We start from the raw sequence: 27,720 nt of genomic DNA, 5'->3' as shown, positions 1-27,720 counted from the left end.
AATCTTCATAACAGACATCTTACAGCTGATCATTGCAGTTTGGGACTATAGTAAAGCATCCAGAGAGCTTCACCAGAGGTCACAGTGGGCAGAGGGGTCCGCGTGTACATGGTATGCCCTGATAATCTTAAACCCTAAGCCAGCTACCAAGAGATGTATCACCTGTATCTGTGAACAAAGATGCCTTTGAATATGGAGTTCATCATGTTTTCTATTTCATCCTGGTTTTCCTGAAGCTGTGGATCAAAACAATAACACACCGTAAGACTCCCTAAAAAAATGCTTAGTGGGTGATAAGTTCCCACCATAAAAATAGAAGTATAGACAGAGTATAAGCATCCAGATAAATGTGAAAGGAAAGTGCAACATACAAAACTGTATCATAAAAATAATAAATAATCATCTTTTGCTCCTTTTTGGTGCAACAGCAGTGGTGCCATTTTGTGAGATGATCAATGATTAACCCTTTAAGGACCTCGCCCTTTTATTTTTCACTCCCCACAATCAAAAATCTATAACTTTTTTTTTTTTTTTTTTTTACACGTAAAGAGCTGTGTGGCATTGCACTTCATAGTGATGGTATTTATTATTCCATGCCGTGTTCAGGGGACGCGGGAAAAAAAAAAAAAAATTAAAATGCAGTGAAATTGGTGAAAACACACATTACCAGCGTTTTCTTGCGGGCTTGGAATTTATACTTTCACTCTGCGCCACAAATTACATGTCTACTTTATTCTTTGGGTCGGTGCGATCACAGGGATACCAAAATGTATGTAATGTTTTATAAAGTTTTCATACATTTACAAAAATTAAAAACTTGTGTAGAAATTTTTTATTTTTATGTTGCCATCTTCTGGAACTAATAACTTTTTTATACTTCGGTGTGACTGACTTTTGATGAAGTTTTCAATGCTACCATTTTTAGGACTGTACAACCGTTTGATCACTTGATTTTTTATATTTTTCAAAATATAAAAAAAGTGCCATTTTCGAATTTGAGCGCTTTTTTCCGTTATGGGGTTAAACGCAGGGAAAAAGGTTATTATGTTTTGATAGAACGGCATTTTCGGACGCGGTGATACCCAATGTATTAGTGATTTTTACTATTTATATATTCGAGGGAAAGGGGGGGGATTTGATTATAATTTTTATTTTATAAATTTTTAAAATTTTTAATTTTTACCATCTTTCAGACTCCCTAGGGTACTTTAACCCCTTCCCGACGCGCGCCGTACTAGCGCCGGGTTCCGGTGCATGGAGAGGGCTCGCGGGCCGAGCCCTCTCCATAGCCGGTAAGTCTTTGCTGCATATTGCAGCAAAGGCTTACCGGTAACACCCGCGATCGGTGCTAGCACCGGTCGCGGGTGTTTTCTCCGCGATCGCCGCCGGCAATGCTGCCGGCGGCTTCAAAGAGATGGCGCCGCATGGGCGCCGCCATCTTATTGTGGATCGCTGCTCCCCGATGACGTCACGGTGAGCGGCGATCCGTCGCCATGGTAACCTCGGGTGTTCCGAACACCCGAGGCTACTTCGTTTTAACCCATGCATTACAATGTGCTAATTGCACATTGTAATGCATGGGGAGTAAAATCCACATATACTGCCATACTGTAGTATGGCAGTATATGATAGGATCGATCAGACTACCTAGGGTTAGAGTACCCTAGGGAGTCTGAAAAATAGTAAAAGTAAAAATAAAAAAAAGTTTAAAAAAAAAAATTATAATAAAAAAACCTAAAAATTCTAATCACCCCCCTTTCCCTAGAACTGATATAAAAATAAATAAACAGTAAAAATCATAAACACATTAGGTATCGCCGCGTCCGAAAATGCCCGATCTATCAAAATATGATAATGTTTTTTCACTATGTTTAACCCCGTAACGGAAAATAGCGTCCAAAGTCGAAAATGGCATTTTTTTGCCATTTTGAAAAATATAAAAAAATTAATAAAAAGTGATCAAAAGGTCGCACAGTCCCAAAAATTATAGTAATGAAAACGGCATCAAAATTCGCAAAAAATGACACTATCCACAGCTCCGTACACCAAAGTATGAAAAAGTTATTGGCCCCAGAAGATGGCAAAATAAAAAAAAAAATTTTGTACAGGTGGTTTTAATTTTTTTAAATGTATGAAAACATTATAAAACCTATACAAATTTGGTATCCACGTGATCGTACCGACCCAAAGAATAAAGTAGACATGTCATTTGGGACGCAGAGTGAAAGCTGTAAAATCCAAGCCCACAAGAAAACGTCACAAATGTGGTTTTTCACCATTTTCACTGCATTTGGAATTTTTTTCCCGCTTCCCAGTACACGCCATAGAATATTAAATACCGTCACTATGAAGTGCAATTTGTTACGCAGAAAATAAGCCATAAAACAGCTCTTTATGTGGAAAAATAAAAAAGTTATAGATTTTTGAAGTTGGTGAGTGAAAAATGGAAGTGAAAAAACTAAAAAAGGCCAAGTCGTTAACCCTAGGTTGTCCAAATGATCCTACCATACTACTGTATGGCAGTACAGTCAGTCCCCGGGTTACATACAAGATAGGTTCTGTTGGTTTGTTCTTAAGTTGAATTTGTATGCAAGTCGAAACTGTATATTTTATAGTTGTAACCCCGGCCAAATTTTTTTTAAAAATGTTGGATTGCCATAAGAACCAGGATTAACAATAAAGCTTCATTACAGACACCTGTAATAATTGTTATAGTGGTTTATTGTAGCCTAAGGCTAGAGTACAGTAAATTACCAACATCCAGAGGTCCGTTTGTAACTAGGGGTTGTCTGTAAGTCAGGTGTTCTTAAGTAGGGGCCCACCTGTATATGGGGATTTTCCTCCTCATTCATTACCATGTGCAAATTGCACATTGTAATCAATGGATTGAACCGAGAGCCTCAGGTCTTCAGAAGACTCAAGGCTGTTATGGCAACGGCCGCCGCACCCCAAGGACGTCGATATGCAGCGAAGACTTAGCGGCGAGTGCCGACCTGTGACATGCTATTACGTCACGGGTCGTGAAAGGATTAAAGGAATGTTCCTGGGGTTTCTTTACCAAAATGTTGTATACTAGAATATCCCTTTAATTAAACCCTGAATTAGACTGAATTTACCTCTTTCCTTTTCTGTAGCAGCAGCTCCAGCCTCTCATTTGCTCTTTTCCCAATCATTTTGTTTCTCTCGGCCTCGTACTGTCGCTGGGTGTTATCCTGGTGGATACTTAAGTTGAGGGCAACGTTCACCAGAGCAGTCATCAGCTTCATCGCTGCGCAAAAAAGTTATATAAATAGAACAGTTTAGAAAGTTAGACAAAAAAAACCCACAATTCATTCCTGGAATCAGTAACCCAAAACTAAAGCATACGCAAAAAGTTCTACAAATTAACAATACACTTTGGGGGAGATCATCCAACTTATAACAAAAATATCTGAAATTCTGTCAAATTGATTGTGGTCATATTTCCTAAAAAGATTTTGACAAATTGATATTGAGTTGTTTTACACACAAGTGTGGCCTAGCAGGAGGAACATGGGCAACATTATAAAAATAAATTTGTGCCACAAAAAAACAAAACAAAAACAAAAAAAAAAAACTTTAACGATGTAGACAATGGCATTGAAAGAAATCCAAGAAAATACCTTGAAGCCAAAAAATAAAAATTCTCTAACAATTACGATATTTTTTATTTTCTCACAAAAGATGATAAAAAGGAAAATTACAAAGCAGAAAGTGCAGGCGGACAATTTGTGCAGGTTTTTCTACTTCAATCTTGTAATAGTTTACCTAGAGGCGAGGCTAGAAAACACATGTAGATAAAAAGGCAGCGACGCTGTAAACTAGAAAAGAAAAACTGCACAAATGTCAAAGCACAGACGGCAAAGGAGAGAATAAAGTGACTGTAATTAGAGTTCTTCCATTTACCAGCATGGGGCAGCAGCCTAAAGAGATTCACAAGAGCAAAACTGCCCCAGATCCAGAGCAAACTACAAGAAGCAGCTCACACTGATACAAGGTGGCAGCAGAGATTACTACTCATCCAAAAGAACGATACACACGGCTGACAGGCCTGACACACGGGAGAGGGGGACACTAACAGGGGGCGAGTTATTTACTGTATATGCTTTGTAGGGCAGGCTGCTATTCAGACTAACATATGGAAGAAGAAACATTATTTTGCGTTTACACCCATGCATTTTGGTTTAGCTTTCTGAATTTAACCATTGCATGCTACAATAGCTTGTAGGAGTTAATCTTTTTCATCTAAGTTGTTTTCCTCAAGTATGTACTCGGTGGTGACCTGGACCACACACCAAGGAGCTGTACAATCTTCCCTTGTACACTCGCTGTGGGTAGAAAGTACAGGGTCTGGGTAACATACTAAGCAACCATAAGTGTATACAAATACATAAATATAAGTGTATATGAACCCTGCCTGCTGCCAAACGTTACCTGCATTTTTCATTCAGTTTTCACTACATGTAAAATCAGCAGCAGAATTTATGGAATGGATAAGAAGTAATGACACTGCTCCTATTTGCTTATCTAACCATATTTGAAAATAGAAATTAATAGTAGTAGCAAAAGCAAACTAAATAATTTAAGGCCTCGTGTACACAACCTTATGTGTGTGCCGTGAACTAGCTGCGCAGACTGCGGTTGATTCAAAGCGCCATTGATTTCTATAATGCGCACGTATCAACCCAAACGTGCCGACAAATTATAGAGATAATAGAGATCTCCCCATTTCACCCGGATTTGAGGCCCAACCAGTCATTTCCTTTAGACATCATCAGTGTGAGTGAGCAACACAGGCCAAAATTTTCAAACGGTGGTGTGAGGCATGCGGCCTAAATCAGATGAAGAAAAACACTGAAAATGCTTTATTTTTTTTAAACAGAAAAGCATACTTTACCTGCCAGTGTACTTGTATGCCTGAACGCCCGGACCTGGGAGTCTGAGAGACCGGTGAGGAGGGAAATAACCGTGTCCATCATGTACTCGTCATAGATGATGCTGTACTGGCACTGCCGGATCAACACGCCAATGAACTCACAAAAGTTGCAGCGAAACTTTTTCCAATGAGGGCCAGGCATTGTCAGGGGGTAGTCACCGCTATCCTAAAGAAAACCAAATAGACAAAATACCTCTTTATGACTCCATTGTACATAACTGCCCCACTCAAAATGTTTTTAACCCCTTAAGGACGGAGGGTTTTCCGGCTCATTTCTCGCTCTCCAACTTCAAAAATCCATAACTTTTCCATTTTTCCGTGTACAGACCTGTGTGAGGGCTTATTTTGTGCGTAACAAATTTTACTTTCCCGTAATGTTATTTATTTTAACATGCCGTGTACTGCGAAGCTGAAAAAAAATTCCAAATGTGGAAAAATTGAAAAAAAAAACCGCACGTGCGTCACGTTCTTGTGGGCTCAGTTTTTACGACTTTCACTCTTCGCTCCAAATAATATGCCTACTTTATTCTTTGGTTCGGTGCGATCGCGGTGATACCAAATTTATATAGGTTTTATTGTGTTTTAATACATTTTCAAAAATTAAACGAATGTGTACAAAAAAGAAAAAATTTTTTTCCCCCTCTCACCACGACAGCACCCAACCAGAGAGAGGGATCCGCCCCCAGGGACAGGAAACCCAGACTTCAAATTCTGCGGTACGCCCCATCTCCTTCAGTGGTTTCCTGTCCCTGACGGGGGATCCAGTGAGTCTCGGTGAGGCTCAGGAGTCGCGGTGAAAGGGGGGAATGGGAGTCCCAGGTACCCCCAGGTGGCTGCACAGGTCCCCCGCCGAGGCTTACCGGAGGGTGGTCACTCGGCGGCGGTGGAGAGGTGAATGCTGCGAGGTGCAGCGCAGTCTGTGGGTGCGGGCGGACTCCGGCACGCCTCCGATCCGGAGTGGAGGCGTGTGTGTGGAAGGGCGGCTGAGCGCTGGCCTCTTCCTCTGCGATGGTCTTCCCCAAAATGGCGGCGACTCCACTTCCGGTGAGGACCGGAAGTGACGCGCCGCCCAGCGTCCACATGGGAGATGACGTCAGACGCGGTAATTTTAAAAGGAGATCCCACACAGGAGTCCTGTGTGTTGTTTCTAGCACCCACAGCCAGCCACAGGAGTTGCTCCAGTCGTGGATGAAAACGGAGCTGTATCCTCACCACTGAATAAGATGAGTTCTAATGAAGGTGGTAGAGAGTCGGTGGACACCGCTACGGTAAAGTTTGAGTAGGGGGATAGTCCGCTGATTGGTGAGTGTGGCCTTACCATGCCTTTAAACTGGTTCTGATGATGTCTTATGTGATTCTTATTTTAGAGGGAAGAATCTCGTAAGGGGAAAGCCACTGTAAAGTCTAAGCATCATGCATGTAGAATCTGTGGAGATAATCTGCCTGACTCTTATTTAAAACCTAACTGTGACCAGTGTGTTCAGCGCCTGTTAGCACAAGAGCAGTCGACCTTGTTTGAATCCATGCGTATGCTAATCCAGCAGGAAGTGCGTAGTTCTGTGCAAGAAATGAGGAGATCCCTCAGGTCAGAGAATTCCCCAGGCACTTCCAGGCAGCTTGAAGATTCTGGCCCTAGTTCGGGAGAATCATCTGAGTCAGAGGAGGAGGACAGGTCAGGCAGACCCCTGTTTCCTATAGAAGATATTGATCATCTAGTAAAATTAGTAAGATCAACTATGGAGTTAGAAGATGAAAAAGAAGAACGCTCTGTAACAGACGTTATGTTCCAGGGTCTAGGAGAAAAGAAGAGAAAGGTTTTTCCTATCCATGAGAATATTTCCTCCCTTATCCAGGCAGAATGGCGCAAGGCAGACAAGAAGGTTTTTATCCCTAGAGCTATGAAGCGGAAGTATCCCTTTCCTGAGAAGGAGACAGAGATTTGGGACAAGGCGCCAAAAGTAGATGTTGCCGTGTCTAAAGTGTCTAGAAAGAGTGCGCTTCCAGTTGAGGATTCAGGTGTGCTTAAAGATCCTATGGATAAGAAGGCAGATGGCTTCTTAAGGCGTTCCTGGGAGGCAGCAGCGGGCGCATTCAAACCCAATGTCGCGGCTACATGCGTTTCTAGGTCTCTTTTTGTTTGGCTTTCCCAGCTGGAGGAGAAGATTAAGGCTGGTGCATCCAGGTCACATCTCATCTCGGAGGTTACCACTGCACAGAAGGCCTCTGCCTTCTTAGCCGATGCCTCGGTGGACGCCTTAAGGTTATCGGCAAGATCGGTAGCCTTATCTAATTCTGCCAGAAGGGCCTTATGGCTGAAGAACTGGACAGGTGACCTCCCATCTAAAAGTCATCTATGTAGTATTCCCTGTGAAGGGGAATTCTTGTTTGGGTCTGCACTAGACAACATCTTGGAAAAGGCAGCTGACAGGAAGAGAGGTTTTCCTAGTACAAGGCCTCAAGAGAGGAAGTTTTTTCGCCCCTCACGGCGATTTAGATCTCCTCAGAGATCCGGAGACAAGAAGGAGGGGTGGCGACCCTCTAGGAGGTCTAAGGGATTCATGTTTTCCCGGCCTCAGGATTCCAGTAAACGTCCCGGTCAGCAATGACGCCAGGGGTCCTGTGGGGGGAAGGCTCTCCCTGTTCAAGGCGGAGTGGAGCAAGATTTCAGGGAGCAAGTGGATTTTGGGGATCATACAAGATGGCCTAAAATTACCTTTTCTATCCCCTCCCCCACAGCGTTTCAAGATAACCTCAGTGGCCGGAAGAGCAGAAAGACAGGCTCTAGAGACCGAAGTAAGATCCCTATTGGAAAAGGAGGTGCTACGGCAGGTGCCACTGCAGGATCGAGGGACAGGATTTTATTCAACCCTGTTCCTTATAAAGAAACCGGACGGAACATTCCGGACCATTATAAATTTAAAACCACTAAACTGCTACCTAAAAGTGGAAAAGTTCAAGATGGAATCGATAAGGTCAACCGTAAACCTGCTCTTTCAGGATTGTTTTATGGCTTCCATAGACTTAGCGGATGCTTATTACCACGTCCCTATTCATCCGGACAGTCAGAGATTCCTGAGAGTGGCGGTGAGGATGGACGGCAAGATAGAGCACTTCCAATTCAGAGCTCTGCCCTTTGGAGTGGCGATAGCACCGAGAGTTTTCACAAAACTAATATCGGAGGTGGGAGCCTACATACGGAAATATCAGGGCACCTTTGTGCCATATCTGGACGACTTCCTGCTGATAGCAGGTTCGGCAGAAGAGTTGCAGATCTTAATAAAGGTGGTGATGAAGATCCTACATCGCCTGGGCTGGATGGTAAATCTGAAGAAGTCCTCCCTCACTCCGGCCAGATCAAAGATATTTCTCGGCATCACATTAGATTCCACTCAGCAGAGATCTTTCCTTCCTCAGGACAAGGTGGTGAAGATAGTAGCCTCGGTGGAGAGGCTGTACAGACAGCCATCCCCTACCATAAGGGATATTATGAGGACTCTGGGTCTCTTTACAGCGGCAATCCCAGCGGTGTCTTGGGCGATGTATCACGCAAGGCCCTTACAGCTCTTCATGTTGGAGAACTGGAGGGGGGACCAGTCCTCCTTGGACCAGAGGATTACACTTCCTCAACAGATCCTGGATTCCCTGAGATGGTGGCTAAGAGAGGAGAACCTCCAGGCAGGCCGGCCTTGGAGAGAGGAGAACCCTCTATCCATGATTACGGATGCAAGCTCTACGGGTTGGGGAGCCCAGGTCAGGGGCCTCTTATTCCAGGGATCATGGAACGAAGAATCCAGGAAAAAGTCCTCAAATCACAGAGAACTAGAGGCCATCCTGCAGGCGATCAGACAAGCTCTGCCGATGATTCGGGGGACAGACCTGAAGATTGCCTCGGACAATGTCACAGCGGTGGCGTTCGTGAATCGCCAGGGAGGTACCCGAAGCGGGTCCTTAATGAACCTCTCGCATCAGATTCTAGAACTTGCGGAAGCCAATCTAAGATCAATATCGGCGGTTCATATAAGGGGCAAGGACAACCTGCAGGCAGACTTCCTAAGCCATCATCTCTTACGTCAAGGAGAGTGGTCCCTGAATCGGAGGGTATTCTCCAAGATAACCAGGCTTTGGGGTCAACCAGAAGTGGATTTATTCGCCACAAGAAAGAACAGACAGGTCAGGCTCTTCTGCTCCCTAGACCCGAGAGACCGATCTTTAAGTCTGGATGCCTTCACAATCAGGTGGAACTTCAGCCTAGCATATGCATTTCCACCCCTGTCTATTCTTCCAAGGGTTCTGAAGAAGATACGGCAAGACCAAGCCAGAGTTATTCTTATAGCCCCCTTCTGGCCCAGGAGGGCATGGTTCTCAGTATTGAGAGAGCTATCGATATCAGACCCTTGGATCCTCCCAGAGAGTCACGATCTCCTCTCCCAGGGCCCAGTATTCCACCCGCAGATTACGAACCTCCATCTGACGGCCTGGAATTTGAGAGGCGCATCTTGAGGGAAAAAGGCCTCTCGGACAAGGTAATTACAACCCTGCAGAAGAGTAGAAAAGTAGTTACCTCTAAAATCTATTTCAGGGTCTGGAGAGTATTCTCAGATTTTTGTTCCCCAGATAAAATAGACTTAGCTCATCCAAATATAGCTAAGATATTAGATTTCCTGCAAGCAGGATTAGATAAGGGCCTAAAACCTGCCACCCTTAAAGTTCAGATCTCTGCCCTTAGCTCCCTGTTTGAGTCTCCTTTAGCCTCTCATCCCTGGATATCTCGGTTCATAAAAGCGGCATCTCGTATGACCCCCTTTAGGAGATGTACGGTGCCCCCCTGGGACCTCACTCTGGTATTAAATTATCTGATAAGAGATCCTTTTGAGCCCCTGGAGTCTTGTTCACTAAAATGGCTGACCATTAAAGTTGTATTTTTGGTAGCTATCACTTCAGCCCGTAGGGTTGGAGAGATATCGTCTCTGTCATGTAGAGCGCCTTTTCTCAAGATCTTGGATGACAGAGTAGTTCTGATGACAGACCCGGCCTTTTTACCAAAGGTAGTCTCTAGATTCCATAGATCCCAGGAGATCAGGCTCCCATCCTTCTGTAGTAACCCTTCTACGGATAGGGAGAGAGAGTTTAACAAGTTGGATGTTAAGAGGGCCATTGAGCTTTATTTGGATAGGACTAGAGATTGGAGAAAATCTGATAGTCTTTTTGTTCTTTTTGGTGGCAAGAATAGGGGGCAGAAGGCCTCAGCGGTAGTTATAGCTAGATGGATTAGGCAAGCCATTAGCTCCGCTTATTTAGCAGCCGGTCAGCCGATACCAGAAGGTCTAAAAGCCCATTCCACTAGAGCAGTTTCTTCCTCATGGGCAGAATTTAGAGAGGTGTCGGTTAATCAGATTTGTCAGGCTGCCACCTGGTCTTCTCCACATACTTTCTATAGGCACTATAGGCTAAATGTAGCAGGTGCACAGGAACTTTCCTTTGGGCGAAGGGTTCTTTCTTCGGTTATCCCTCCCTAAGGATTTCATCTATGTTATTCTCTCTGGTTGGGTGCTGTCGTGGTGAGAGGGGGAAACCGGTAATTACTCACCGGTAATTGTGTTTCCTTGAACCACGACAGCACCCTGGTTATTCCCTCCCTTGTAAATTCTTTTTCACACTTGGGTGTTCAGTGTTATGTGTGTGTCACAGAGGTGTGAGATTCTCTCATTGAAAGTGATACTGAATGACACGGTGGTCAGAATTAATCAAGAACATTAAGTCCCATACAGTCTCTGTAATCCACGGAAGGAGATGGGGCGTACCGCAGAATTTGAAGTCTGGGTTTCCTGTCCCTGGGGGCGGATCCCTCTCTCTGGTTGGGTGCTGTCGTGGTTCAAGGAAACACAATTACCGGTGAGTAATTACCGGTTTTGCCATCTTCTGACGCTAATAACTTTTTCATACTTTGGCGCACGGAGATGTGTGAGGGGTCATTTTTTGCGAAATGAGGCGACGTTTTCATTGCTACCATTTTGAGGTCTGTGCGACATTTTGATCATTTTTTATTTCATTTTTTATGTTATGTAAAAAGGTGTAAAAGTCGCATTTCGGACATTTGGGCGCCATTTCCCGCCTCGGAGGTCACCGCCGCCTGTAACCGTTTTTATATTTTGATAGATCGGGCATTTTGGGACGCGGTGATACCTAATATGTTTGTGATTTTTACTGTTTATTATGTTTTATATCCGTTCTAGGGAAAGGGGGGTGATTTGAACTTTTAATATTTTATTAATTTTTTTTATTTTTTAAACTTTTTTTTTTATTTTTTTTTTCACTATCTTTTAGACCATCTAGGGTACATTAACCCTAGATGGTCAGATCGCTGCTACCATATACTGCAATACTTCTGTATTGCAATATATGGCATTTTTGCAGCACATTCATTACAATGAGCCACTGGCTCATTGTAACGAATCTGCAGCTGCCAGATAGCCTCGTGTCAAAAGAAGACACGAGGCTACCATGGCAACCGATCGCCGCCCCCCGATGACGTTCGGGGGCGTGGCGATCGGAAAAAAGATGGCGGCGCCCACGCGCCGCCGTCTTTTAAACGCCGCCGGCGACTTTGCCGGCGGCGTTGAAGGGGTTAATAGCCGCGATCGGTGCAAGCACCGACCGCGGTTATTAGCGGTGGGGGTTTTGTGCAATATGCAAAAACCCCCACCTCTGTATGAAGAGGACTCAGCCCGTGAGCCCTCTTCATACATCCCTTATACCTCTGCGCCGTAGAGCTACGGCGCAGAGCGTTAAGGGGTTAAAGAGGAAATGAAACCCCCCTAAAAGACCCCCACCAAATATGTCCACCATAATCCTCTCCCCAGCCCCTTTTTAGCAATGACATTTTTAAAAAAATGTAGGTTGGCAAAGATAGTTTTAAGAGGTCGGATCCTCGTATCCTGTCCCCTGGCAGTCGGCCGTATTCATGAGGGGGTGACCGACACACCCACTCCATGCACCTGTCAGCGGGGAACCTGTAAGAATAGCCGGCAGCAGCGCGTATATCGCACAATCGCTGCCAGCTCTCTGCCACCTATCAATTTCATCCCAATGACCAATCAACAGATAAGTGATTAATAAGGTGGGAGTCCATTGTCACTAAATGGTAAAGGGATTTCAAGAAATTAGGAAAACCTTTTCACAATGTGTATCTTAAAATGACAATACAAAATAAATTTCTGATGGATTTCTACATACCTCATCAAACTCTTCAGTCATTTTCCGAATAATTTCAGCATTCTGCATATTTCGGAACATCTCAATCCTTACAGTACCTGGAAAAAGTTTTTTTTTATATCAGCTCTTAAATATCTTTTAATAAAAATGGAGGGACAAAGAATGAAAAATTCAAGCTGCTGCAAAATACATTAGGATTTGCAAGGATCTAAAATGCCTATGAGACGGTTCTGAAGGCAAGAAAAATAAAAGTCCTAGAAAGTCACCAGCATAAATGAATAAAATCTTAACATGTGAAATTATTTAACAAAAATCATGATTTTGTGATGTCATGGTGGTAGTTTATTATTTGTAGCAATGTGGAACTTTGTATCATTTCATACTAAGCAGCAGTTGTGTATACTAATCACAACACAAGAAACCTACCTTTACACCCTGAACACTGGATGAAGAAGTTTATCAAATCCAGAAGTGCAATATCTCGGTCCTGTTTATAAGATTCAATCCAGTCATCAACTACAGACTATGGAAGAAAGAGAAAAACAAACAAACATGGGAATTAGTAACAGATCTACAAAAAGTTCCTATTAAAAGGACATCATTGTAAAACAAACACTGACATACCTGTGTGCCCCCCTTTGGCATGCCCTGCTTTTCTTTTAGCTTCTTAAGCTCTGGTTTTTTTTTTTTTTAAAAGAAAAGGGTTTTAAAATTATGCAAATACTGAGGGGCTTCAGGTTCCATAGGTGTTAATGGAGCCTGGAGGCTGATTTGCATAACTATAAATGACTTTTCTTAAAAAAACAAGGGCATAGGAAGCTTGAAGAGCAGGGGGTGTATGTCAGTGCTTGGTTTACAATCCTTAATCCTGGTGGTAGATGTCCTTTAAAGTAGTATGTTTATCTTTCTGCCGTATAAGCAGACTTTTTGATGTACGGGTGCATGTATCCCACATCCAAAGCTTCCATTGTAAGGATATGTCAGGAATCTGCCTGAAGTATTCTTACAACAGAGCAGTAACAAGGTCTGAATGCAGTCTCGCTATGCAAAAGAAAATAATTCAACTTTTATAACACTGCTGTGACACAGGAGACTGACCACAGCTTGTGTGCAAGCAGGAGAGATACAATGTAATACAACTGAAAGTCACCCAATAAAGGGAACTTAAAGATTTACAGTAACTGCAATCAGTGAATTTGTTGTTTAATTATTGATTATAGCAAATCTGACAGTAAACATTTCACCACCGTCTCTAACTATTTAATTCACTTTCATTAAGGTAAGGGCTGGATCAATGCAAACTTGTCAGATCCTTGTGTAACGGTAGAAATAAAACTTTGTACATTGTGTGACTGAATACATTATGACTGTATTAGATAACTGGACTGCCCATCCTGACTGAATGGGGTTTACCTGCATGGCACTCTTGCCCATTTTCACGACTTCGAAGAGGGTAACTGGATCGCCTTCTCCATTCTGCTGCGGATGCCCATTTGCCCTCCCTCTTCCTCTGGCTCCTGTCTCTCCCCGACTTCGTTCACCTGGAGTCTTCCGTGGTTTCTTTATGGCGGACTAGCAAAATAAGTAGTAATTGAGGACAATCCTTCCTCCGTGTAAGCATGTACATCATTTATAGACCACAGTGCTACATACCGGAGGTCTTCCGGGACGCCCTCTTTTTCTCTTCCCTTTGACCTCTATATCCTCCACAATATCGGAGCTCATCTCACTTGCCACGGCGGACATGTCTGTGTGCACGGTAGCGCTCTCATTTGTGGAGTCCCTGCAAGAATACACGTTGCATTTAGTGCTGGAAATCATAAAAAATACACTTTAAACACAGCGCTAGGAGACAAAAACTTACTGCAAAACTGACAGCTCCGAAGTGATCATCTTTGCCCAAGTTTAGTTTAGTTCAATAAGAGGTGTAATCTCACTAAGAATCGCTGTGCACCGTTTCAGGTTGAGTTACAGGAAACGGCTCTTTGATAAACCTAAAATAGAAAAGCAACAATGTAATAAAAAGCTTAGAGATTATTCCTAAAGATAACCCTACACATTGCCCGGCCAATGTGGGAGCAGAAGTTGGAGTAAAGTAGGATTGGGAATGTTTAGTTTCAACATGTCCTCTCCTTCACCCCTACAAGAGATAAGTAGCCACTGAAGTTCTTCAACAGGGTCTGTTCTTCCTATGCTCAGCCATCCGAAAAATTGCAATAGCTCAATCTGACAGTTCTCAAAAGGTGGAAAGGTTCCCCTTTGTATGCATGTTGGAACACGTATTTTTTTATAAATGTAACTCCAGAGAAAAGTCTTATTTTTGGTCCCTGTGGCAATTGAATTTTCAAGAAGTTGGGATGGGAACAAGGAAATACATTACACTGAAGCGTCATTACAGGCACCTTCTATAACACCTCTGTTGACCATTGCACCATGGGGCTTAAGTTCCATAAATTATCTTCACTAGAGGTCACAGTGGTCAGAGAGGTCGGTCTGTAAATGGTGATAGTCTAAGACGGGGGTCCATAAATTGGGGACTGCTCGTATACATAGAGAAACTACAGTATTCATAGACAGGATGAAAGCTGATGGAATTATTGGTGCACAAATGAATATAACTCCCTCCCTTGTGTTAAGAAGTACAATACAGTGAAAGCAGCACCTATCCAGCTGAACTTCAGGCTGTGACTACAAACAAGAATTTGTGGCGACTGATCTCCCATTTTTGGCCGAGCTGCACATGGACATGATATTGTGTCACGTTGTGTTTCCTATGGAGATCATCTCTGTAAAACGACAGAGCGGGATTACTGCCAGGAAACAGTTAAATGTAACACAGTTTTAGCGTTGGCCACTAGGTGGCTACGTATCATAGATTAATTTAAGTTTACTTTGTTTAAGAAGCGGCTGAAACATTGCAGACATGGCTGGGGCTATCAGCGCTTACCTCCGGTGGCCAGATCCTCAGTGACAGAGTGTTACTATATTACAGTAAGACATGGCAGCTCAATCACGTCACCGCCGAGCCCATTCTTCACCCATTTACACCTTACAAGATTAAATAGAGTAAACAGAGTACAGGCCGAGCTCCAGTAACATGTCCCTACATGACCTCAGGCCTCGTAACCTATACACATCAGGGTATCCACGATATTAAACCACGTTCATGTTTTCAGCAGTAAAATAATTGATATCAGGGCACATGAATTATGTGGAAATAGAGGATAAGAGGTCTGTATTTCATGAAGCAAAGCAGACTCCCAGCACCAGACCTCTATAATACTTGGAGTCCCTGCTGACCCCCTAGCTCAGTGGTGGCGAACCTATGACACGGGTGCCAGAGGCGGAACTCTGAGCCCTTTCTGTGGGCACCCGGGCCATCGCCCCGGCACACCAGACAGGACACAAAGAATTTTCCTGCAGTTCCAAGCAACTTGGAAGGAGAGATGCTGCTTTCAGTGATATTTTAAAGTGATACTTACTTGGCTATTTGACTATAGGAAGAGGGAGAATGTGTAGAAAGGGCCTAATTATGTTTGGAGGACCTCCTTCTGGCCCCCATGAATTTCTGTGTACTGAGGGACACTGGAAAGAAGCTAAAATTATGCAAATTTTCCCTCCAACAATTTTAAATCATACTGGCCTCCTGTGGACACCAGCACGGTAGAAAGAACAGGCAGCAATAAGTTACTGTTTTAATTTTTGGTTGGCACCTCGCGATAAATGAGGGTTTGAGGTTGCAGTTTGGGCACTCGGTCGCTAAAAGGTTTGCCATCACTGCCCTAGCTAAAGATATGATTACACTATTGGGGGGGAGCGGTCCATCTGACTACAGACCAATGTTGGGGGTCCCTGCACAATGTACGGCCTGAGAAATACGACCCAGACATTTCTACTACAGATAGTCTGCAGGGGAAATGAAAGGGGTATTTTAGTATTTTGGACGGATTATTTTCTAAGGATGGCAGTCACCCGTCCGCCATGGAAGAATGGCTTCAATAAGGGGAGAATATCAAACCCAAGACGGCCATTACCTGACAGCACACACAGTGGTATAACACAGATCTCTCGCTCTCTACAGCTTCTCACCACTAACAGGTGGGGGTCCTGACTAGTGCCCCCCACACACTTATGACCCATGTACCTGGATTTGCATGTTGTTCATTTGAGGACAGAAGTAGAAAGAAAAGAGGGGAGATAAAGTCCATCTTTATAACATCATGAAATCAGAATGCCACATTGAGTTTTAGTTATTTAGGTGATGATTTTAGCACAATTCCTTTATAAACCGTGCAAGAATCGGTAATAATGATCAGGATATTGACTAACTCTGAAAAAATTCTAACCTAGGACAAGTGTGACCGAGATTGTACATTGTAATTCAGAGAAAGACAGATCCCGCTGCAGACGTTCTTCTTAAAAAAAAGTAGGGGCAAAAGATACCGTATATACTCGTGTATAAGAGTTTTTCAGCACAAAAAATGTGCTGAAAAACGTCTCCTCGGCTTATACACAAGTCTATTACAAAAATAATTACCCACTTTAAAAAAAAATAAAAAAATAAATAAAATAATAATAATAACCCCTACGGGACACAGCATCTTTTGGCCTAAAGGACGCGGACCCATTTTTCAAATCTGGCCTGTGTCACTATAAGTGGTTATAGTTTTGGAACGCTATGAGAAATCCAGCGGATTTTGAGATTGTTTTCTCGTGACACATTGTACTTCAAATTAGTTTAAAAATTTGGATGAAATCTTTTGCGTTTAGTTATGAAAAAAAACAAAATTTGGCAAAAAATTGGAAAAATTCTATATTTTCAACGTTCTAAATTCTCTACTTTTGATGCAGATAGTCATAGCACCCAAATAAATTCATAACTTACATTTCCCAAATGTCTGCTTTATGTTGGCATGGTTTTTTAAGATTCCACATATTTTACTAGAATGTTCTGAGGCTCAGAATTTAGGTATCATTTTTCACATTTTTTGTAAAATCACCAAAACCTGTATTTAGATGGACCTGCTCAACTTCTAATTGACACTGAGAGGCCTAAATAATAGTGAGACTCGTAAAATACCCCATTGTGGAAACTACACACCTCAACGTATGAAAAACCACTTTTAAGAAGTTTGTTAACCCTTTAGGTGTTTTATAGGGGTTAAAACAAAACGGAGGTGCAGTCTGAAAATTGTAATATTTTTTCACAATACACTCATTTTGGGTGGAAAATTAAACATTTACAATGGATTAAATTAAAAAAGGCTCCACAAAGTTTGATACCCAATTTCTCCCGAGTACACCGATACCCTATATGTGGTGGTAACCTGCTGTATGGGCGCACGGCCGGGCATAGAAGGGAAGGAGGCGCCATCCAGATCCGATTTGCTATGTCACATTGTACAGGCTATAATTTTTTTCTTTTTTTATTGAGGACCTATAGGGGCTTATTTCTTTTGCCACATGAGATGCACTTTTCTGGTACATAATTTTGGGGCATCTATAGCTAATTGGTGAGATTTAATTAAAGCTTTGTTGGTGGAGGAAATGAAAATCGTCAATTTTTAGGAACATTTTTATGTGTTTTTTTTTTGGCCGTTAACCATACCATAAAAATAGTATATTATTTTTATTCTATGGGTCGCCACGATTACAAAAATACTTCATTTATATATATTTTTTATTTTTTCCCATTTTTACTGAATAAAAAGTAATTTGGCAAAATTGTTGTTAATTTTAGCATCACCGTCTTTCATATGCATAACTTTTTTATTTTTCACCTCACAAATCTGTTTAAGGGCTTATTTTTTGCGAGAAGGATTGTTCTTTTTAGTGGTCTTATTTTAGATTGCGTAACTTTTTTAAATCACTTTTTAGAGCATTTTTAAAGGGCATTAATAAAAAATCATCTTTTTTTTAGAGAGAGTTTTTTGAGGTTGTTTTTTACGGGGTTCACTTTGCGGATCTAATAACGATTCTGTTTTATTATGCAGATTGTTACGGACGCAGGGATACCAAATATGTGGGGGTTTTGTGTATTTTATTCAATTGTACTGAATAAAAACTAATTTGGAGAAAATCTTATTCATTTTAGCATCACCATCTTTTCATATGCATAACTTTTTTATTTTTTGGCTGACAAATCTGGTTAGGGGCTTATTTTTTGCGAGAACAGTTGTTCTTTTTAGTGGGCTTATTTTAGAGTGCATAAAATTTTTTAAATCACTTTTTAGAGCATTTTTTATAGGGTATTAATTAAAAATTATCTTTTTTTCGGAACGTTTTTTGCATTTTTTTCCTCCGGCGTTTACCGTGCGGGTCCAGTAATGATTCTGTTTTATTATGCAGATTGTTACGGACGCGGCAATACCAAACATGCGGGGGTTTTTTGTGTTTTTATGTTTTTTATACTTTATTAAGTGTTTTTATGGGAAAGTGACATTTTAGGGGCTTATATTTTTATGTATTTATTTTTTATTTATTATAATGTGTAGTGTTAAGTGTTTTTGCATAATTTTACTTCTACATACTTGAACTTAAACCAGTGATGCTCTGATCACTGGTTTAAGTTCAATACACTGCTCTACAATACTATTTTATTGTAGAGCAGTGTAAACTGTCTAAGCATGCTTGCGCATGCTCAGACAGTTTGCAGTCAGACCCGGAAGGGGTCTGGCTGCCATGGAAACCGGGCAGCTCCGGGGCACATGCCAGTCCTCGGAGCTGCCCAGGAGAGGATCGGATCCCCCGGTAAGCGGCACGGGGGATCCGATCCATAGGGGGAAGACCCTTACACGCCGCGGTCATGCTTGACCGCGGCGTGTAAGGGGTTAACACCCGCGATCGGAGTCGGCTCCGATCGCGGGTGTTAGCGCAGGCTGTCAGCTGTACTAGACAGCTGACAGCCGCTGCTTCTGGTACCGGCTCCGTTCGTGAGCCGGTGCCAGAAGCAGGACGTTATAGTGCGTCCTGGTGCGCTAAGTATCTAGCCACCGGGACGTACTATAACGTCCTGGTGCGCCTAGGGGATAATAATAATAATAATAATAATAATAATAATAATAATAATAATAATAATAATCTTGTATACTCACCCTCCCATGTCAGCACGTCCAGTCTTCTTTCTTCTCCACGGCTCTACTTCTTTCTTCTGTCATGGACGTGGCCATGTTTTCTTCCTGACCTGCTTGAAGAAAACATGGCCGCGTCCACGACAGAAACAAGAAAAAAGAAGAAGAGCCGCGGAGAAGAAAGAAGACTGGACGTGCCGAAACCGGGGAGCCGCGCTGACATGGGAGGGTGAGTATATAAGTTTATTTTTTTTTTAAAGTGCTATGGGGGCAGGCTGGCTGTATACTACATGGGGGCAGGCTGGCTGTATAATCCACAGATTTTATGGAGCTCCCATACAAGTAAATGGAGCCTGTGCACAAGTGGTAGTGGATATGGGGCCCTTCAGGGGTCTGGTGGGTCCCCTACCAAGTTATCTAACCCCTAGCAATGACCGATTCCCAACCATGTAGATAAGGGATAGGTGACTGCACAAAGTCTATAATGTGAGGAGATCCTAGGACAGTGATAGCAAACCTTTTAGACGCCGAGTGCCCAAACTACAACCAAAACTCGCATATTTTTCTCAAAGTGCCAATGTGACAATTTAAGCAGTATCTTATTACTCCCTGCTCTTTCACAAGTTTGAATTGTATAGGCACCTGAGGACACCAATACAGTAGAAAGAAGGAGAAGAAGTTTGGATTATCATTGTAGCTTCCTTCTAGGGTCCTGGGCTGCCTGTGATTGCAAAAGGCCTTGAGTCCTTTCTGGCGAACACTGCCCTAGGGTGATGGCAAGAGTGCCCACAGAAAGGGCTCTGAGTGCCACCTCTGGCACCCGTGCTATAGGTTCGCCACCAGTGTCCTAGGAGATCTAATGCTCTGTAGTAAGAAGCCCTGAGCAGCTAAGATCTGCCCCATACATAAAAGAGAACAAAAACGTAGGTAACGGTATTATTGATGCTATTTTCTCTGTAGCCCCCTCCCAGTCCACTGCCAGATGTGCCGAGTGTATGGTATATAAAAGCACACTCCTGCGTATATAACCGGGCACTGCCCACTGCGCCACGAGTATGCTATGTAACCAGTCCCACTATAGGTGGGAGGTGCTTTATACACACACACACAGAGGTCCTGTTAGCTGTAGCCCAGTAGTTTATACATATTACATGTATGTATATACATTCATACTTATTGGCGCAGATTTACAAAGAATTCTGGTGTAACGTCATATAAAAATCTCGCCACATTTTGAGTTTTACATCATTTTAGGCACTTTTACAAGTGTCCTTGTGTTAAAAAAAAAAAAAAAAAGTGCGCCAAAACAATTCTTTCATGGGTAAACCCTTTCAATAAAGTTCTCAAATGACCTCCTAGTGATGTTTACACATAATAACACCCTATTTTACAATTTAATTCCTATGCCGTTTTAGCTCCTATCACTCAGTGATGGTCAGCATAAGATTCCAGAGTGTGGGCTGGGACTCTCTAAGCAGACACTTCATGATCCGTCTAGTGCTATAAGATGCTGTGCTTAGATTATCAGGGTACAGGTTTATCTACACTTATTACATTCACTAGTATCTCACACATAGAACAAAACCATAAGATAGATCAGAGATGATGAGATCTATGAAATGGATATAACACACAAAGACGCTGCTAACACACCTATAACAAACACTGTCAGCCCTGCGACATGCCTCCTTCCCCTGCTATAAAGACCTTATCTAGCTATAAAGGTATGTTTTCTTTGTGTTTGTGTGGGTTTTCTCTGGGTCCTCAGGTTTCATCCCACACTCCAAAACATACTGGTAGGTTGATTAGATTGTGAGCCCCATTGGGGACGGGGACTGATTTGACAAGCTCTGTGCAGGGCTGCAATATCTGTGTACGCTATATAAATAAATGAATTATTATTATTATTATTATGGTACAAAGCACAACTCCAAAGCCTTTTACTATTCTACCTGCATTATAAACCTAGTGCAGAACAATTAAACCTACAAAATAAACTTGTATGCCATATACTGATTACACACAAATGAATCTTTATTAGGTTATCAGATTAAAAATGCATCAAGAACACAAATAGGAGATGAATTAAACAATTTTAAAAGGGGATACATTTAAGATGCCCAAGTATATCACTAAAGTTCCAGGGATACCAACCTTACAACAATAGAGACAAATTCTGATAACAGAACAAAGATGGGACGAATACTGACCACAAAGAAGAAGATGCAGAGGTCGCACTAACATTTTTCCTGATAACTGTTACAGCTGTTTATTGGAGCCTAGGTCTAAAGTACAGTAAATTACCAAAATCCAGAGGTCCGTATGTAACTAGGGGTCGTCTGTAAGTCAGGTGTTCTTAAGTAGGGGACCGCCGGTAGCGTTAATAGACTATTGTTACTCTGTAAATGTCTTACTTTATTTGTATATGTCCCCTATGCACTACGGAATATGATGGTGCTATATAAAGATTATTATTGTAGATGTCTATTTATAGAAGAAAATTGTTACAGCTCCCGTTTTTATAGCTACTTGAGACAATCATAGTACTATTTGGGGCTGACGCTGGCCCCAGAACACCACCCCACAGAGCGGGCCAGAGCCGACACGCTGGCCCCGGACCATCCCCACCTACAGAGCAGGCCAGGGCTGATGCCGTGAATTGTGTGTGAATACCCCTCTAGGAGCGCTTAGGGGACATGTTACTTGTTACCTGTTCCTGTGCTGGATATATTTTATTTTGAACTCTCAATTGATCCATAAAGTCTGAAGACAAAACTTTTAAATAACTGGAGCATTCAAGTGCTGGATCAATCTGCTCTTTTGTTAGATCACAACAGGTGCCAAAAACCCTACACACAGATCCATTCCTATTTTACTCATACAGACAGTAGCTCCTGCTTCAGCCAGTTGTTTTGCAGCCCATCACAGGGTTATAATCAGTAGGGGTGAGGGGTGTAGGTTATTTTGCCATTGCTTCACGGGTTCTAAAAATTCCCCTTCCACTGATCACCGCTGACAACTTTTAGTGTTGTACTATTGCTGCAGCACCGAGACGTATTACACTAGGGAGAAATGTGGTGAGAGGGAAGACATGGCCAGGATAACAAATCACCTAGGTTTTGGAGGAGTACTGCCTCTTATAGAAGAGACACCTTAGTATGCAGTGACATACTTAAAGGGAACCTACCACCACAATTCTACGAATAAAGGTAGATCAGGCGGTAGGGGGATGTATGGGACATGAGGATAGCCCTTTTTAGAGCTAATCCTCACGTCCCCGCTATCTTTTAGAAAACTTTATTAGGCCAATATGTAAATTTTGTAAAGCAGCTACTGAGGGGTGGAATAGCCAGACATGAGGCTACACGTTGCGGCTACTCCATGCCCCAGTAGCCTCTTTTCTCCTCCTGCTCCTGCCAGCTTCTCATACGAGGGCGCGCAGCTATGATGAGGAGCTGCGCTACGAAAATGTAAGGTTAGGAGGAGACGTCCGGAGACGCCTCATGTCCGGCTACTCCACGCCCCAGTAGCCACTCAACAAAATGTACATATTGGCCTAATAAAGTTTTCTAAAGGATAGCCGAGACGTGAGGATTAGCTCTAAAAAAAGGCTATCCTCACGTCACATACATCCACCGTTATTAGGTAGAATCGTGATGGTAGGTTCCCTTTAAAGATGAAGATATGGGGGGGGGGGATATGTAAATTGGCACAAATCACCTATAGCAAACACCATAGTGCCATGTGTACGGTGGAGAAGAAGATGAAGTATTTTCTTCTACCTGCAGCAGTAAAATAACTACAGATGTGCAGACACTGCCAGCTGCTATTTCATTTAATGAAACGTCACCAGAAAAACACCCATTACTTATCCTTCAGGGGGTTTTATGCAAATATCATATACAAGACAGGATTACAACAGAAGATGACAGCTCTGTATAGAAAACTCATCATCATTAGGCCGGGTTCACAGCTAGTTTTCCATCATACATTATAAGGACAAAACTAGGGGATTCTGACATTCTCACAACGTATGGCACAGATGTATCCCACTGTATGCTATTGCCGGGGTATGGTACGTTTCCTTACATGGACAGTGACATCACCGGGTCCCCTCCCAGCAGCTGGGGCTCTAGGATGCAAGATGCTGCACCCGCGCCCCATACACTTCTGTTGCCTCTGCTGAGCGTATACATCACTCATCAGGAGGAAGCCGGATGGAAAGACGTAACTTGCTGCGGGTGCGATGTATAGTGGTCAGACAGAGGCAACAACTATGCCTCCATCTGTCAGCATATACGCCAGGAGCTTTTCCAGCATATACAATAAAAAAAAAAAAAATCCCTTCCAGCTATGAACCCAGCTTTACACACATTATCTTAGTTTATTATCCACTACCTGTACCTGCGCAGACTGTGAAGTCTTCATAGACCTCTTAAGGGTAAAGCTCTAGACCAGTGATGGCTAACCTATGGCACGGGTGCCAGAGGTGGCACTCTGAGCCCTTTCTGTGGGCACTCAGGGAGATACCTGGAGTCATCTCTGGTGATGGCCTGAGTCCCAGACAGCCCAGGACAGAGCTATTTTAAAGTGACAGTGCTACCTGGGACTATTTTCTGCTGTATTGGTGTCCTCAGGGTGCTGGTATCAATGAAAACTGTGACAGAGAAGGGAGTATAAATCACAAATTAAATTGCTGTGTTGGCACTTTGCGATAAATAAGTCGGTCTTTGTTGTAGTTTGGGCACTCGGTCTCTAGAAGGTTTGCCATCACTGCTCTAGACCATCTCATGCTATGCTGTCGTAAAGCATATTACTAAGCCACGCTAATACAACTCGGGCAAGATAACATCTACCATAGGAGAAAAATCATACAGCTGAAGGCCCATACAGAGAGCCAGACCCTCTTTGATAAGTCTGTGCAGGAATCCCCCCACCCCCTCCAATGCTTGGTAATAAAGAGATGATTTGGTCTATAGGCCATAAAAAGGGCATAAAACAAACAAACAAAACAGTCCCTTATGTCCCCAAGTAGCTAAACTCTTGTACCATAGGGAATTTTTTTCTTGTTGATTTACAGTGAAAAAAAGGAGGGGGGGGGAATAGACATCAGAATAAGCCTGTAGATCATCGAATGTGAAGTCTAAAAGATCAAAGCTTTTCTGATCCCGGGTCAGATCCAGTCTCAGTACTAGCAGGACACGATGTCGCGTCATAGAAAGGCCGCACTTTATTAGTAGCACATCTAATGTCCGCCATTAAAAAAAAAAAAAAAAAAAAAACACGGCGATCATTAAGGGGTTAAAGGTCACTTGAATATAATATATATGTATACAATTGCCATGATTTTCCTATCACATCTGACATTATTGTAAACCTGTCCCTGGAAATACATTGGTAGGCCTAAACCTTAAAACAGCTTAGGTGTAAATTACTACTTTCAGGATATCAGGGGGGACCTATGTGTATTTTCGGCTTTATCCACTATCAAATAGGTCATGTTACAAATACAGCAATTTGTCAAAGCATTGAACCCCATAAGCAATATCTGCAATCCATGGAAGGATTGGGTAATCTCCAGCCCCACATAGAAGCTGCTGGAGGAGAAGACTCCTTGTACTTGGTATACACACATCTCCTTTCAAGTCCACAATCTTCTCCGTAGAATATTATTTTACGGCGTAAACTACAATTGGCAAACAGACAAAACACTCGCTATTTTTATAACCTCAAAACAAGGAGCCTGAACACAATCTGCAGCAGTCGATAGATCTCTCCTCTGCAGACTTGAATGGCTTCCAGTATTGGCAGGTGACTTGCATAAGAAGCTGGAAATTACAATAGTGTCAGGGGCCTGAGATACGGCTGCACTTCACACCGAGCGCTCAATACTGCGCTACACAACCATCTATTACACCGCAGGCCTGGAGCATCACATAATACTGCTAACATGTTACTGAGGGCTGGAGATTATCTATAGGACATTTTAACTCTAAGATGGTCTGGATACATGCAAAATACATCCGCAGAACTCCAGCTATAATCATTGCTCATAAATGGATTTGGGATAACCCTCATCAACTAAATCACAAGCCATCATCAAAGTAAGCAATTATATTGACCGACAGCAGCAACGCAAGATGGCATTAACTGCATGCACACTATACACACACAAATAGTTACTCCCACATCATATTCTCTGACACTTTATACAATCATAGGGTACATAGCCAGACGGAAAAAGATAGGAATAATGTTGATGCCGCTCTTCTCATCAGAGAAATCAATGACCTTAGATCAACCTGCCCTACTATACAGAAAACAGTAATTTTGGGTGGTTAAATTATTCAATTAAAACTTCTCAAATATTAATCCTCTAGTGATGTTTACACAATAAAAGAATTTTAACCCCCGTACCTTACAATTTTACTGTTTTATTGCCGTTTTAGCTCCTATCACTCAGTGATGATCTGTGTAACATTCCAGAGTGTTGGGTAGTGGACTCTAAGCGGACACTTCAGAATTCCTCTAGTGCTATGAGATTCTGTGTGCTGACAATGTGCTTAAATTATCAGGGTACAGGGTTTATTCAGTTTATTAACTTTCATTCAGCTTCTAAACATTTACTAGTACCTGACACATAGAAAAAGACAGATCATAGATAAGAGCTGATGAGATCCATATTACGCATGACAGTATCGACTCCACTAAAACCCTTCTATAACACATACTGTCAGATCTGCTGTGCCTCCCTCGGATAAAGATCTTATCTGTCTGTAGCTTTACTCTCCTCAAGTGCCGGCAGGAAGTCAGTGTGTGTGTGTGAGCTCGTCCTGGAATGCAAGGGTGGGGGCCACTGCAGGGAGCAGACAGAAGATCTGTGCAGCATCAGACAGAATAGCAAGAGGACTTCCCCAACCCTAAACTCAGAATTTAAAGGGTTGGGTCTAGGGACTACCAAAATTGTGTACACCAGGACCGATAGAGACAGGTTGTAGTTCGATCTGTGAAATGCTGCATTTCTGTTAATAGTGAATTAGAGAATATTTTGAGAATCATGAATAGAGAATATTTTGTTATCATGAGTAAATTTAAGAAACTTGCCTTTGTGGGAATAGCCCTTTTGGCCTTGCAATTAAGAGACCTACAAGAATTTATCTACTCTCCAACTCAGCACAATGACAGATAAATATACACTAAATTAGGGATATTTGGCTTTTGGGTGAAATTGCATGAACCTAAAATACACTTTAGCCTTTACAAGAGAACTTAACGAGTTATTTCTATGAAAACTCTTTAATATACTCGGGATAACAAAATAATGCATTCTTCAATTTACTGTTATTAACAAATACAGCATTAGGCTGCATTCAGACGAAGGTACGATCCATTTGGCCATTGCCGTCTATGGGGGACGTTTGTACAGCTGCAAGCTTGTTTGTGTGAGTGCAGCCTTACAAGGATATAATTGCAACCTATCAATCAGTTCTGGTGTACACAATTTTGGTTGTCCCTGGATCCGACCATAAATCTTGGTTGGATTCTCATTAATAGCCTCTCTTATCTGCACCATGCAGTGCTCTCTGCATTACAAGACCAGCTGAGACACAGGAACTTCCTGCCGGCAAGCAGCAGTGTGCAGAGACTAAGGTCTTTATAGCAGAGCTGACTATGTGTTATAGTTGAGATAGCAGAGCTGGAGTGTGTTGTGTTTTATATCCATCTCATGACTCTGACCTGTCTTCTCTCTTTATCTGTGTGTCAGATTATCAGGGTAAAGGGTTTATCTACACTTTTTTTTTAGCTTCTAAGCAATTGGCCATTAAAATTTACTGATATTCAAACAGTCCTCAATTCCTTGATATCCTGAGGTGATAAGCAGGATAATCTCAGATGGAGGTGACCACTGAGCTCAGAGTCAGAGGTTTAACAGAAATGTGTATCTGACCACATCAACAGGCACAGGCGTCGTAGTGCTGCATGGGACCGGGAGCATCTTTGTTGGACAAGGAACCAATGGGTTTTACCGCTGCTGATTCTGATGAAAGTTGTTTCATGCTGTGCAGAAATAAAGGCCTTGTTAAAAACTTTATATTAGTGATAAGTAAATTAACTACTGGCTACTGGGGCATGTACTAGCCTGGCGGGGCAATGGGAGCCAAGAATGCCTCTGCAGTGGATTTACATATTACTAAAATAAAAATTTTAAACCTCTTTTTCATTTCCGAGTTCATTTTTTTTACTTCCCCGCTTTTTTATTTTTCCCATTTGTGGGGTTGGGTGATGGCTTGTTTTCTGCGTAACAAATTGCCCTTCAAAAATGGTGGTACTTAATATTTCATGCCGTGTACTGGGAAGCAGGAAAAAAAAATTAAAATTTACAAATGCAGTGATAATGGTGAATAAAAAAAATTTACGCCACTTGTGGGCTTGGATTTTACTGTAAACCCAAAATGACAAGACTACTTTATTTTTTGGGTCATA

The 27,720-nt window shown here is 42.3% G+C and overlaps 1 protein-coding gene across 2 annotated transcripts in view; it reads right to left on the bottom strand.

Annotated features, from left to right (window-relative positions):
* STAG1 (STAG1 cohesin complex component) overlaps positions 1-27,720 on the bottom strand; it is an 83,234-nt gene that overhangs the window by 19,002 nt on the left and 36,512 nt on the right. For both annotated transcript variants that reach the window (XM_072143463.1, XM_072143462.1), the window contains exons 2-9: positions 14,031-14,160; positions 13,820-13,949; positions 13,580-13,738; positions 12,593-12,689; positions 12,188-12,264; positions 4,916-5,120; positions 3,117-3,268; positions 163-236 (exon numbers count right to left, since the gene is read on the bottom strand). In XM_072143463.1, coding sequence (XP_071999564.1) covers positions 163-236; positions 3,117-3,268; positions 4,916-5,120; positions 12,188-12,264; positions 12,593-12,689; positions 13,580-13,738; positions 13,820-13,949; positions 14,031-14,059 — 923 coding nt within the window. In that variant the 5' untranslated portion in view covers positions 14,060-14,160. The remainder of the gene's footprint in view (positions 1-162; positions 237-3,116; positions 3,269-4,915; positions 5,121-12,187; positions 12,265-12,592; positions 12,690-13,579; positions 13,739-13,819; positions 13,950-14,030; positions 14,161-27,720) is intronic.

The sequence above is a fragment of the Engystomops pustulosus genome, chromosome 3 (assembly GCF_040894005.1).
Source record: "Engystomops pustulosus chromosome 3, aEngPut4.maternal, whole genome shotgun sequence".
NCBI classification, from domain to species: domain Eukaryota; kingdom Metazoa; phylum Chordata; class Amphibia; order Anura; family Leptodactylidae; genus Engystomops; species Engystomops pustulosus.
This window is presented reverse-complemented; position numbering and strand designations above follow the sequence as displayed.